Source organism: Carcharhinus amblyrhynchos, chromosome 8 (assembly GCF_965287045.1).
Source record: "Carcharhinus amblyrhynchos chromosome 8, sCarAmb.v2.hapA, whole genome shotgun sequence".
Taxonomy (NCBI): Eukaryota; Metazoa; Chordata; class Chondrichthyes; order Carcharhiniformes; family Carcharhinidae; genus Carcharhinus; species Carcharhinus amblyrhynchos.
Window position 1 is genome coordinate 56,340,882 of NC_137331.1, and position 13,995 is coordinate 56,354,876.

The following is a 13,995-nucleotide window of genomic DNA, read 5'->3' on the forward strand; positions in this document are numbered from 1 at the left end:
ATTTTAAATATGTTTAGCAGATCATTATCAGGTGCCGATCGAATCTGCGCCAGGAATACTTCATTCTGGCAGGGTTCAGACTAGCTCTCCATGTTCGGGGAACTAGCAGGAGACCCCATCGGAATGAAGGGGGGTAAATTGGGGACCCCCAGGATCCAGGTGGCAGGGGGGTCGGTGCCCCCTGGGCATGAGCAGGCCCCAAGAGGCAAAGTGCCCATGCCTAGGGGACACCTTGGCACTGCCCACCAGGCATCAGGCAAGAGGGTGGGGCCTAGGGGCAGTCAGTGGGGGTGGGGGTTCCCGCTGCCACTCTGCAAACAGGATCGGCCTGGGATGGAGGGAGGGCAGAGATTGACGTGGGCTTGGAGGGGTGGTCTGCCAGGGGGCGTGGCCTGCCTCCTGAAGGGGTCTGACCCTGGGGGAGTCAGTGCGGGGGGGGGGGGGGGGGGGGGGGTGGCATCTGCGAGGGTGAGGGGGTGGAGGGGAATTACCACTCTTGAGGGGAGGTGGGCTATGCATCGTGGCGCTCTATGTGTGTCGGGGGGTGGGGGGGGGGGGTGGTGGGGGGATGGTCAGGGCTGGCCTGGGACTTGTTGTGAGGTAGGGTCGTGGGGCGCTGGAGGGGCAACACTGCAGGGGTCCCATGCTGGCCAGCTCAATCGCTCGATTTTTAATGATATTTACTTGGAACTTTGCAGTTCAAAGAGCAAAGACACTCAGGTGAGAAGCTGAACTGACATAAGAACATAAGAAATAGGAGCAGGAGTAGGCCATCTAGCCCTTCGAGCCTGCCCCGCCATTCAATAAGATCATGGCTGATCTGAAGTAGATCAGTTCCACAGAACAGTCAGGATTTAGAACAGTTTTCCTGCCAATTCAGCACTTTTGGGAGAATCACGGCTATTCTTTTTGAATCTACCTTGTCTAATCCTGTTAAAATTTTATAAGTTTTGATGAGATCCCCTCTCACTCTTCTAAACTCCAATGAATATAATCCTAACCAACTTAATCTCTCCCCATATGACAGACCTACCATTCCAGGAATCGGCCTGGTAAACCTTTGCTGTTCTCCCTCTACAGCAAGGATATCCTTTCTCATATAAGGACACCAAAATTACAAATCATCCTTCAGGTGTGATCTCATTAATGCCCTATAAAAAATTGCAGCAAAACATCCCTATTCCTATACTCAAATCCTCTCACTATGCTGGCCAACATATCATTTGCTTTCTTTACAGCCTGCTGTACCTGTGTGCTTACTTTCAGTGACTGAAAGTACGACGACACCTAGATCTTGCTGAATATCCACCTCTCTCAATTTACACCCATTCAAGTAATATTCTGTCTTCTTATTATTGCTACCAAAGTGGATAACCTCACAGTTATTCACATTATATCTCATTTTTCATGGATATGCCCGCACACTCAGCCTGTCCAAATCACAGTGAAGCATCTCTGTATCCTCCTCACAGCTTACCCTCCCACCCAACTTTGTATCATCTGCAAATTTGGAGACAATACATTCAGTTCCCTCTTCCAGCTCTTTAATATATAATGCAAGCAGTTGGGGTCCCAACACAGATCCCTGTGGAACCATACTAGTCACTGGCTGTCAATTAGAAAAAGACGCATTTCTGCCAACGTTTTGCTTCCTATCTGCTAACCAACTTTCTATTCAACTCAAGACATTACTGCATGTGCTTTACCCACGTGCTTCAACTTTACATAGTAGTCTGATTTGATTTGACTTGACTTATGATTGTCACATGTATTAGTATAGAGTGAAAAAGTATTGTTTCTTGCATGCTATACAGAAAAGCATACTGTTCATAGAGAAGGAAACAAGAGAGTGGAGAATGTAGTGTTATAGTCATAGCTAGGATGTAGAGAAAGATCAATTTAATGCGAGGTAGGTCCATACAAAAGTCTGATGGCAGTAGGGAAGAAGCTGTTCTTGACTCTGCTGGTATGTGACCTTAGACTTTTGTATCTTTTTCCCAATGGGAAAAGCTGGCTGCTTTGATGAGGCAGCGGGAAGTGTAGACAGAGTCAGTGGATGGAAGGTTGGTTTGTGTGATGGATTGAGCTACGTTTACGATCTTTCGTAGTTTTTTGCCATTGTGGGCAGAGCAGGAGGATACCAAGCTGTAATACAACCAGAAAGAATGCTTTCTATGGTGCATCAGTAAAGGTTGGTGCGAGTCATAGGTGGCATGCCAATTCTCCTTAGTCTTCTGAGAAAGTAGAGGCATTTGTGGGCTTTCTTACCTATAGTATTGGCATGGGGTGACCAGGACTGGTGGTTGGTGATCTGAACACTTAAAAACCTGAAGCTTTTGACCATTTCTACTTCATCCCCATTGATGTAGATAGGGGCATGTTCTCCATTACACTTCCTGAAGTTGACAACAATCCTCTTTGTTTTGTTGCCATTAAGGGAGAAATTGTCATCGCACCGGTTCACTAGATTCTCTGTTTAATTCCTGTACTCTGTCTCACGATTGTTATGTGACACCTTGTCAAAAGCCTTCTGAAAGTCTAAATAAACCACATCCACTGGTTCTCCTTGGTCAACTTTACCAGTTACATCCTCAAGGGAATTCCAATAGACTTGTTTAGCATGATTTCCCTTCTGTAAATCCATGCTGACTTTGTCTGATTATACCACTGCTTCCAAATGCTGAGTTATGAAATCCTTGATGATGGATTCTAACAATTTCCCCAGTACTGATATTAGGCTCACTGGTCTAAAGTTCCCTGATTTCTCTCTGTCTCCCTTTTTGAACTGCAGGCTTACATTAGCTACCCTCCAATCTGTAGGAACCAGCCCAGAGTCCAAAGAATTTTGGAAAATAACCACCAATGGATCTATTATTTCCAGGGCCACTTCCTTAGCTATTCTGGAGTGAAGATTATCAGGACCTAGAGATGTAGTGAAGAAGGTAGATGGTGTGTTGGTCTGCATATTCAATCCCATCAATTTCCCCAAAACCAATTTTCTGCTATTACTGATTTCCTTCAGCTCCTCACTGAAATGTGTTCCTGAGAGCACTTCTGACGAACCTTTATAAAACACTGACACTGTACTTTAGGAAGGATATAAAGGCTTTAGGGAGGGTGGAAAAATGGTTTGAGGGATGGGTTACATGGATAGCTAGGAGAAGCTGGGGCTGTTCTCTGAGAAGAGGAGATTTGATAGAGGTGTTGAAAATGATCTAAACAGAGTAGACAGGGAGAAACTATTCCCAGCGGTAGAAGAATCAAGAATTAGAGAACACTGATTTAAGGTGATTGGCAAAAGAACCAGTAGCAGGATGTGGCATAACTTATTTGATATAGTGAGTGCTGAGGATTTGGAATGCACTGCTTGACAGATGGAGGAAGATTCAATCATGGATTTCATAAGGGAGTTGAATAAGCAATCCAGTTGCTGAAGAGACAAAATCTACAAAGCTAGAGGGAAAGGCAACTAGCTGGATATCTCCTGCAAAGAAAGCTGGCTGAATGGCCTCTTTCTGTGCTGTAACCATTCTATGATTCTATGTTCCAGTTTGTAGCCAGCAGCACTAAATAGAGGTGGAAGCACCTCACAGTACCTTGGAATAACACTACGAATCTTTACCCCTTCACATTGGAAAAGAACCTCCTTATTCCTGTACTCCATCGCAGCTGTCAATCAAACTTAATCCTACAATGAGCAGCTTGAATGCATCTGCAAATAATAATTTTTCCTTCCCTTAATTGATCTCTTTCTCCTGCAGCTCCCCCCCCCCCCACACAGCTCCTGTTACCTTGCTTTGCCTTATGGTGAGATGCAGCAGCAGCAGCCACTGTCGTGCTGCAACTTGTTTAAGTTGCTGTTCTTGATTTGTGAGTTTTCACACAAAGTATTGGCAGGCTACTCAGCTATGAAGAACATTACAGATGAGCTACACCCAATCTAGCTGACATCTACAAACACACACTTTCCACTACTGAATAGGCATCAAGAGCAGGGAGTCTTCTGCCTCATTTTTTCAATTATAAGGACAAATGTTTTGTAAGACAGCAAATGCCGTCTGGTTAATATCAATTAATGTAGTTCAGCACATGAATTGCATTAGTGATCTCATGATCTGGATGACGAAACACAATATTGGGGCTGTACAAAATTTTTGCAGGCAAGTAAGATAATTCATTTCTCTCACTAATGTCTTCAGATAGGAATGCCTATAGTTTCAGATGTAGGTTTGCCAGCTCTTTTTCAAATCTGTCAGTTGTACACCAATTTTGGTATTCTTTTGAACCAAAGTAGATTTCTGGTGGGACCAGGTTTATCTTCAAACAATTTATTTAGGTATTGGTCAAGGTGGAGGTTTTGTTCACCTTACCAAGTAAACAGGTGCACAATAGCATAGTGGTATTGTCACTAGACTAGTAATCCAGAACACCAGGGTATGCTCTGGGAATCCAGGTTTAAATCCCATCAGGTTCAATAAAAGTCCAATGAAGACCATGAAATGATTGTTGTAAATGTCATTAAATTTTCTTCCCTGATGGACATTGTCAACCTTATCTGGTCTAGCTTACATGTGACTCCAGACCCACAGCAATGTGGTTAACTCTTAACTGCAAGAGCAATTAGGGGTTGTTCTTGCTAGCAATGCTCACGTCCCAGGAAAGAATAAAGAATAAACATGACTCCTGACCTCAGAGGGGGCAGGGTGAGTGAGGGAATTCCCCTCTCTCCACAACCTTTCAGCACCCAGTGACTTAGACATTGACACATCCCGGATTGCCAACAGGGAACAAACAAGCATACGACCAATGTTCCCGTTACAGTTCATGAATACACTGCAATCTTAAAGGGACTGTGCAGTGCAAAATGTCAGCCACATATATATAGCAAAGAGAAATGAAAGGGACCATGGCTTGATTTGCATTAAAATCGTCCCATTTTTATTTCGTTTCACTGCCCTGAAAATGAGGCGAGGTATTAAAAATTCTTTCTGGCTGGTAGTGTTGGTGATGGCATGAACAGAGGTCAGCACTACCTTTCCTCTCCTATCCATCTACAACCAAAGTGGAAAGACATCTAATGAAGTCACCCTATCTTGACTCAGGATACTCCAGAACAGCTAGAAAATCACCAGTGTCTTTCACCGTGATTCTGCCAGCAGAGTTGAGCTGAGATGTTTATGTCCTTGCGTAGTATATTTTTCTTATCTGGATTTTACATTTTGAATTTGTTATTACTAACTAAACTTGTGCTAACATGAAACACCCATATCAAAAGCACAGGGTGAAAATATTAGAGACCTACGTGAAAACCATGAGCAGCATTTCTTTAAATAGAAAGGGACTAATATAGATTGTTTGATTGTGATGTTCTCTCCTACAATGTGCTCTAAACAATTGTGCTAAAAACCAAGATGAATGGTGAGGCTGCTGCAAAACATTTCAAGCGTCAATATCCGATTATCGCTTGCAAGGCATATACATGATTTTCAGAATTCCCCATAGGAAAATGTTCATCAACAGGGGCACAAAAGGATAGACAGGAGGGCCAGAATGACTCAGGGGACAGAAGGGGGCTGGCAATGTGATAGTGGTGGGGGATGGGAGGGTCAAAGGAAGTGACAGGAGGTTCTGTGGGCAGAAGCGTGACTCCAGGATGGTGGTCTGCCTCCCTGGAACAGGGGTACAGGACATAACGGAAAGGATAGAGGGAATTTTGAAAGGGGAGGGGACCCAGGCGGAGGTAATAATACACGTAGGGGAGAGGGACGTAGGAAGGTGGAATAGGGCAGATGTACATAGGTAATTTAGGGAGTTGGGGTCCAAACTGAAGAGCAGGACCTCCAGGGTGGCATTCTCTGGGCTGCTGCCTAGTACCAGCAGGGCTAGGAATAACGAGATCATGCAGCTGAATGCATGGCTGAGGGATTGGTGCAAGGTAGAGGGCTTTACTTTTGTAGATCACTGGGAGGTATTTGTGAGAGAAGGGCACCTGTACAGGGGGGATGGGGAAAATTTGAATGGGAGAGGGACAAATGTCTTAGCAGGGAGGTTAGCTGGAGTGTTTAGGCAGGGTTTAAACTAATGGGGGGTGGGGTGGGGATGAGACTGATAGCTCATTAGACACTGGGGTCAGGAGTGAGTTGGGTAATAGGGTAGATTTGGTTGAAAGGAAAATTATCAGGGAGAAGGAGGTTCTGAGTGGCACTGGTGGGTTGGACTGCGTCTGTTTCAATGCAAGGAGTGTGACGGGTAAGACGGATGAGCTTAGGGCCTTGATGTTTGTGAGGAAGTTAGATGTGGTGGCAGTAACGGAGACGTGGTTACGTGAAGGTCAGGACTGGCAACTGAATGTTCCTGGGTATAAGTGTTTTAGGTGTGACAGAGGAGGGTTGAGGAGAGGTGGTGGGGTGGCATTGTTAGTAAAGGAGCACATCACAGCAGTGCAGAGGGAGGACAATATGGAGGAGTTAGGGATTGAGTTGCTGTGGGTGGAGTTGAGGAATAAAAAGGGAGAGATTACGATGCTAGGGGTATACTATAGGCCACCCAACAGCCCGAGGTCAGTGGAGGAAGGTATTTGCAGAGGCATTTTAGATAGGTGCAGAAAGAATAAGGTGGTTGTAGTGGGTGACTTTAATCTTCTTGGAGTGGATTGGAAGGTGCGTAGAGCTGGGGGTACAGATGGGGAGGAGTTTGTAAAATGTGTGTTGGAAGGGTCCCTGGAGCAGTACGTAACTAGCCCGACTAGGGAGGGGGCTATACTGGATTTAGTGTTGGGAAATGAGCCGGGGCAGGTGGCAGAGGTTGAGGTAGGCGAACATGTGGCTAATAGTGACCACAAGTCCGTCTACTTTAGGATAAAAATAGAAAGGGATGAGTGCCGTCCAAAGGGGAGGGTGCTGAACTGGGGGAAGGCGAGCTATAGCCGGATTAGGAGGGAGCTGAAGGACACTGATTGGGAGGGGTTGTTAGCTAGCAAGTCCACAGTTGGTAAGTAGGAGACTTTCAAGGGCAAACTGATAATGTTGCAGGAAAAGGCATGTGCCGGTAAAGAGGAAGGATGGGAAAGGCAGGATTAGAGAGCGGTGGATTACAGGGGGTATCGAAGACTTGGTCAGGAAGAAGAGGGAGGCATATGTTAGGTCGAAACAACTGGGAATGGAGAGTGCGCTGGAGGAATATAGAGAGAGTAGGAGGGAGCTAAAAAGGGGAGTTAGAAGGGCAAAAAGAGGACCTGAAATGTCTTTGGCTGATAGGATTAAGGAAAATCCAAAAGCATTTTACTCTTATATTAGGAGCAAGAGAGTGGTTAGAGGGAAAATTAGTCCTCTTAGGGACAAAGGAGGGGAGCTATGTATTGAGACTGAGGGAATGGGGGAGATCCTGAATGAATACTTTGCGTCGGTATTCACGAAGGAGAGGGGATCGGTGTCGTGTAATGTCTTGGAGGGAGCTGTAGATCAGTGGAAGGAAATATCCATTACGAGGGAGGAAGTTTTTAGGTAGTATAGAAATGGATAAAGCTCCAGGGCCTGATGGTATTTATCCCAGGCTGCTTAGGGAGGTGAAAGATGAAATTGCTGGGCCTCTGACGCAAATCTTTGTCTCTTCTTTGGACACAGGTGAGGTCCCAGAAGACTGGAGGGTAGCTAATGTGGTACCGCTGTTTAAAAAGGGATAACCCTGGTAATTATAGACCAGTGAGTTTGACATCGGTGGTGGGAAAATTATTGGAAAAAATTCTTAGGGATAGGATGTGTGAGCATTTGGAGCGTTGCGATCTGATTAGGGATACGCAACATGGCTTTGTTCGGGGGAGGTCTTGCCTTACGAATCTGATAGAATTCTTCGAGGAGGTGACAAAACCGGTTGATGATGGGCGAGCCGTTGATGTCATCTATATGGATTTCAGTAAGGCGTTTGACAAAGTCCCTCACGGTAGGCTGGTAGAAAAGGTTAAGGCACATGGGATACAAGGACAGGTAGCTAGGTGGATTGAGAACTGGCTGGGCAATAGGAGACAGAGAGTAGTTGTCGAGGGGACCTTTTCTGGCTGGAGGCCAGTCACCAGTGGTGTGCCGCAGGGCTCAGTACTGGGACCTCTCCTCTTTGTAGTATATATAAACGACTTGGAAGAGGGCGTACGTGGTGTGATCAGCAAGTTTGCGGATGACACCAAGATGGCAGGATTGGCAGATACCGAGGAGGACTGTCAGGTGACACAGCAGGATATAGATAGGTTGGTATATTGGGCAGATAGATGGCAGATGGAATTTAATCTTGACAAATGCGAGGTGATGCATTTTGGAAGGAATAATGCAGGGAGGAGCTACGTGATAAAAGGTAGATCGATTAAGAGTATAGAGATACAGAGGGACCTGGGAGTGCAGGTGCACAAGTCTCTGAAGGTGTCGACACAAGTAGAGAAGATTGTGAAGAAAGCTTATGGAATGCTAGCCTTTATAGGAAGGGGTATAGAGTATAAGAGCTGCCGTCTAATGCTTCAGTTGTACAGAACGTTGGTTAGACCGCATTTGGAGCACTGCATCCAGTTCTGGTCACCTTACTACCGGACGGACGTGGAGACCCTGGAGAGGGTGCAGAGGAGGTTTACCAGGATGTTGTCTGGCATGGAAGGACTGAGTTACGAGGAAAGGTTGGAGAAACTGGGGCTCTTCTCCTTAGAAAGACGGAGATTAAGGGGGGATATGATAGAGGTATATAAAATACTGAAGGGAATAGATAGAGTCAACAGTGGTAGGCTTTTCCCTAGATTGGGGACAATTACGAGAGGTCATGATCTAAGGGTGAGGGGGGAGAAGTATAATTTGGATATGAGAGGAAGGTTTTTCACGCAAAGGATCGTGGGGGTATGGAACGCGCTACCGAGTAGGGTGGTGGAGGCAGGCACGTTGGACTTGTTTAAGGTTTACTTAGATAGACACATGAGCGAAACAAGGATGGAGGGTTATAGTAGAGGGTATTAAATAGGGTCAGAGCCTTGGGACGACACCGGAAATGTAGTATTACATGTTAACGTTTTGTCTTTTTATTCCACAGGGTCGGTCCACCTTGTTGTCAAACGAGAGGCATGCACACGGTGGGTCGTGCGTGGGCTGCTCTTGGAGGTTCCGGGAGTGGCCTAGTACTTCGTGTCGTTGTGTGTGCTTAATCCTGGACCAGCAGATGGGCACCACAACAGCTCAGTGACTATCACTGCTAGCTGTGCAGATACATGGATTTGGGCCTGTGTCTGTGGGAGTTTGCGCATTCTCCCTGTGGTTGTGTGGGTTTCCTCTGGGCACTCCGGTTTCCTCCCACACCTCAAAGATGTGCTCTTAGGCTGATTGGTGTACCAAATTGACACTATTCTCCCCTGAATCTGGCTACATTCGGGGTTCCACTCACATACACACAGGGCAGGGTAGGTGTAGGAAGGTGCGGTGGCGCGGGCTCGTTGGGCCGAAGGGCCTGTTTCCCGGGCTGGGTTGTTCTTTGTTTTCTTTGCTCTTGCCTTATATATTACTGCTCCATTAGTTGATGCCACTTAAATAAAAGTTACAACAATGAAATAAATCAGATCCAAAAAAAATCATGTTTTGTGGAGAATGGCTGTATAGATAGTACAAAAGTAGGACAATGTGGGTCTGTTACACTGAATGTAAGAATAAGTTGTTATAAAAATGTGGTTTTGTGGAAATGACATTTGTGTAAGATTGCTGGCACTGCTTTGTACATCCCTACCCTGAACATGTTAGAGCTTTTTGATAAATTTGAACTGGAACTGTAGAACTGCTGACTTGTTGATTTGGACTGTCCCTGTCCCGTCAGTGGCTCTTACATCAGTTGTACAGTCTGATGATGTCTATAAGCAGCATGTGATGAACATCATAAAAAAAACCAAAGCCTCTTGTATAGAAGTGGCACTTAAGGCCTTTCCAAGGTTTTTTTTTTACTTTCTCTTTTCAGCTATTTCTCTTCTGCTTCCTGAGCTATAAACATGAGCTCTTATTTCTCCAAAGGCACCAAGATGTTGGATAACATACATTTCCTCCTGCTTTACTCCAATATTCTTGCTCAGTCATTTCATGGTTCATTTCCTGAATGATACAATAAATTTAGCCCTTTTTCCTGTTCATTTTCCCAAGAGCATTGGCATCCTAATGGTCCAAAGTAACTACACTTCACAAATGAGCTAGAAGGATATTTGAATGATTGGGAGCTTGGAAAAATGAGTTAGTGAAAGAGGTATAGTAATAGAGATTTCAGGATACGTGCAGGAATTTTTCTTGTGCAGCATGTTAAAATAAAAACAAGAGGGATCATTGTTGGATCTAATAACAGGAAATGTATTAGAATAGATAAAAGAAGTAAATATAGGGGAACATCTAGGCAACAGCAATAACAGCATAATAAGGTTTGAGATTGATTTTGAGAAGAAGTCAAAGTAATAAGTTGGGGGAGAAAAGACTAATTTTACTGAGGTGGGAATGGAACTAGGAAAATGATACTGGAAACCTTACTGGCAAAGAAAGGAGCATGAGAGTCCAGAAGAAATAAGTTCCAATAAAAAGCAAGAACAAACCAACCAGCAATGATACAGCAGGTTGGAGAAAGAAATAATGGCAACATTGAAACTAAAGAAAAAGCATACACTAAACGGGAAAGGAAAAGATGGGAGAAAAAAACCCCAAAAAGTTAGGAAATAAGTCAAGAAAACAAACAGGAAGGTAAAGGGAAACTGTTAAAAGAATATAATGAGAAAGAATAACATATTCTAAAGATAAATAAATAATGAAGAAAACATCAGGATAGGGAATGTGACCACTAAGGGATATACACAATAAACCTACAGGCAATAATAGTGAGATGGCAGCAAGATTAAATAATTACTTTGCCTCAGTATTTAGCAAGGATACTAACATGGGGCCATTAGAAGAGATCAAAAATACATTTAAAAAATTAGGATAGAAAGGGGGTGATAATAGATAAACTACTCAAATTTAGGAAAGATAAAATCCCTAGCTTGGAATAAGAAAAGGGAATATTGTCAAAGAACTGGCCTATTATTCTGATTCCCAAATCAAAATAGAGAAATACAGTAAGTCCAAGGAATCATAGAGAAATTAGTATAATAATGCTGACAGGAAAGCTAATCGAATCCTTACTCATAAATGTAATAGAAAACCATCTAGAAACTGAAAATATCATAAAGAATAGTCAGCATTGGATTACAAAAGGAAAGATCATATTTGACCAATCTTATTGAAAGGGGTAAAAGAGGATCATGCAGTAAATGGGAACAGAGTTACATTTTCAAAAAGCCTTTGAGGTGTCACATGTTGGGCTCAAGATTAAGGTCAGGATTGTGTGGGGTTAAAGGATATGATGCAGAATGGATAGTAAGTTGACTACAAAACAGAAAACAAAGTAAGGGTTAAAGGTAGTTACTCAGGCTGAAAAAAGTGGGAAGTGATGAAAAAACACAAGGATGCATGATGGCACCATGGCTGTTCACCGTTTAAACAAATGATTTACATTCAGGAATTACAAGCTGCAAAGTTGTGGATGAAAGCAAGTTGGAAGTTCAGTTAATACAGAGGAAAACTGTGTCAAAATATAGGAAGGAAAGAAAATACAGGAAGGCAATAAAATTGCAGAACCAGTGTGTAATTGGCAAAAAGATTTTAATTGAAATATGTGGTGGTACATTTTGATACAAAGAATAACAAGGCACATAATCTTCGGAAAATAAGTGTTGAAGTGTGGTATAGGTATACAAATCACTAATTAATCAGGCTAATAAGGCGATAAAAAAGCAAAGACACTTGTGGGATTCATTTCCAAAGGAAAATAAATCAAAAACAAATACATTGTTTTAAACCCATATAAAACCTGGGTTGGATCCCATGATGAGTATTGTGAACAATTTGGATGCTGGAGATGGTGTGAGATTTAACAGGATGACATCACAACTGAATGATTATACCTATCGAATAAGATTTAAGAATCTGGGAGTCTTCTTTAGAAAGGGGAAAACCAAAGGATGAGGCAAAGCTTTTAAGATTATAAATGGGTTCCACAGAGTAGATTTTCTTTTTAGATGTCCCCACTTACGGGGAAAGACCAGAGCTAGTAATCATAAATGTAAGTTGGTCACTAATTCACAGAATTGTTACAGCACAGAAGGAGGCTATTCACCCCATCATGTCTGTACCAGCTCACCAAAGGAGCAATTCACTTAGTGTCACTTAAGAGGGAATTCAGGAGAAATATTTTTAACCAGAGAGTGATTAGTATAGAGAACTATCACAAGAAACAGTTGATGTGAATAGTACAGATACATTTAGGGAAAGCTAGATAAATACATGATGGAGGAAGAATAGAGGAATATGTTGATAGGCTTCGATGGAGAAGGGTGAGTGGTATTGAACACTGGTTTGGACCTGTTAGCTGGATGGCCTGTTTCTGTGCTGTAAATACTTGGCACTCTTGCAACCTGGGCTAAGATCAGTTAACTCAGTTTGAATCAGGAATCAAACCTGAAATTTTCCCACGCATGTGATTTAGTATTGCGTTGTCTTTCCTTGCAGTATCAACAGGGTCTAGCTTTAAGGATAGCAAGTTGGCTGCCACATATGCTTCATAACACTGTGATATTTAACAACAGTAACACCAGAAAGGCAATTCTAACCTAATCTTCCCATTGAGAACTTTAGAGGAATGCTGGTGTAAAAGCCATTCTCTAGCATTCTATACAGTGGGATGTGCATGCATAGATGTTGAGTGAGCAAGAGGTCAGAATAGCTGGGCAGAGTACAAAACCAGAGAGCTAGGTTAAAATTATCCCCAAGGTAGTTGTACTAAGTTAACTGAGCTTAATTGAGTCTTATCACTAGGAAATGAGCCTAATTATGAGGAAAAGGATTTCCATTGCTGCATGTTATTCAGCAATCTTTGGTGCAAGGTGCATAGCTGAAGCCACAATTAGGTTTGGCTATTACATCCTTTTGTGGCCAACCAGCTTTATAATAGTCTAGGCTTCCATGAACTACAGTCACTTGTGAGAGATGTTGGCATATATGAAACTCTACTTCAGAAAGAGTCAATGTTTCCAAAGTTGGAGGGGACAAAATTGAACAAAAAAAAATGAAATACTTTGTCTCTCAAGTTGTAGAAATGATAGCAATTCAAAAAAATGGTGTCTGACGTGTCCAGTATCATGACACTACCGACTACAGAAAATCAAGTCACTCTGATTGAAATTGCTGATTTACTTTCTCTGGGAAATGTGTTTTATTTCTAACATCTGCCTTCATTCGTTAATCAGATGAGAGGCTCCAGGTAGATGTTGATGCCACCCAGGAATTGCACCGTGTGCCAACCAATCAGACAGACACTCTGGATGGAGATTATCTTTACAATTCGAGTGAGGAGTCATTGGCCCCACAGAATCCATACATAGGGGAAAGTAGCCCCTACCGAGCGACCCCAGGAGTCACTGTACTGCACAACGATGGCTACAGACCTTGGAATTAGTAAACCACCAACAATCTTACCACAGACTGACAGAAACTTGCAGAATGTATTTGCTAAATTATGACACAAGTGTAAATGGTTCCTTTCCTGCTCTCAGAGTTAGACGATTGCTGGAGTGATGCAGTTTTAAAAGCTATATATAATTATTAAGATATTGCACACTTCTCACAGTATAGATCATTTAAATTTATTTTGCCAAGATATTGATACCCAAAATGCACACTGTGGCTTAGATTTGCACTGATTGAATCTATATTGAGAATTGCACACATGACAAGCAATCACAGTTAGAATAATGAAGTGATACTATTTGTAAACATGTAGTAAGATTTGAAACAACCTCTTAATTATAAGTTGAGTAATGTCTTCTCAAACTACATTGATTGATATACTACTAGATGCAACAGCATAAAAACCCATTTCTTGCAATTTTTTTCCTAAATAATGTGTAAAACC

The 13,995-nt window shown here is 42.9% G+C and overlaps 1 protein-coding gene across 1 annotated transcript in view; it reads left to right on the forward strand.

Moving 5' to 3' along the window:
* The window catches only part of prdm14 (PR domain containing 14), a 29,479-nt gene extending 15,940 nt beyond the window's left edge, over positions 1–13,539 (forward strand). Inside the window, exon 9 of the mRNA XM_080194884.1 lies at positions 13,331–13,539. Within this exon, the coding sequence (XP_080051010.1) occupies positions 13,331–13,539 (209 nt within the window). The remainder of the gene's footprint in view (positions 1–13,330) is intronic.
* The last annotated feature ends 456 nt before the right edge of the window (positions 13,540–13,995 follow it).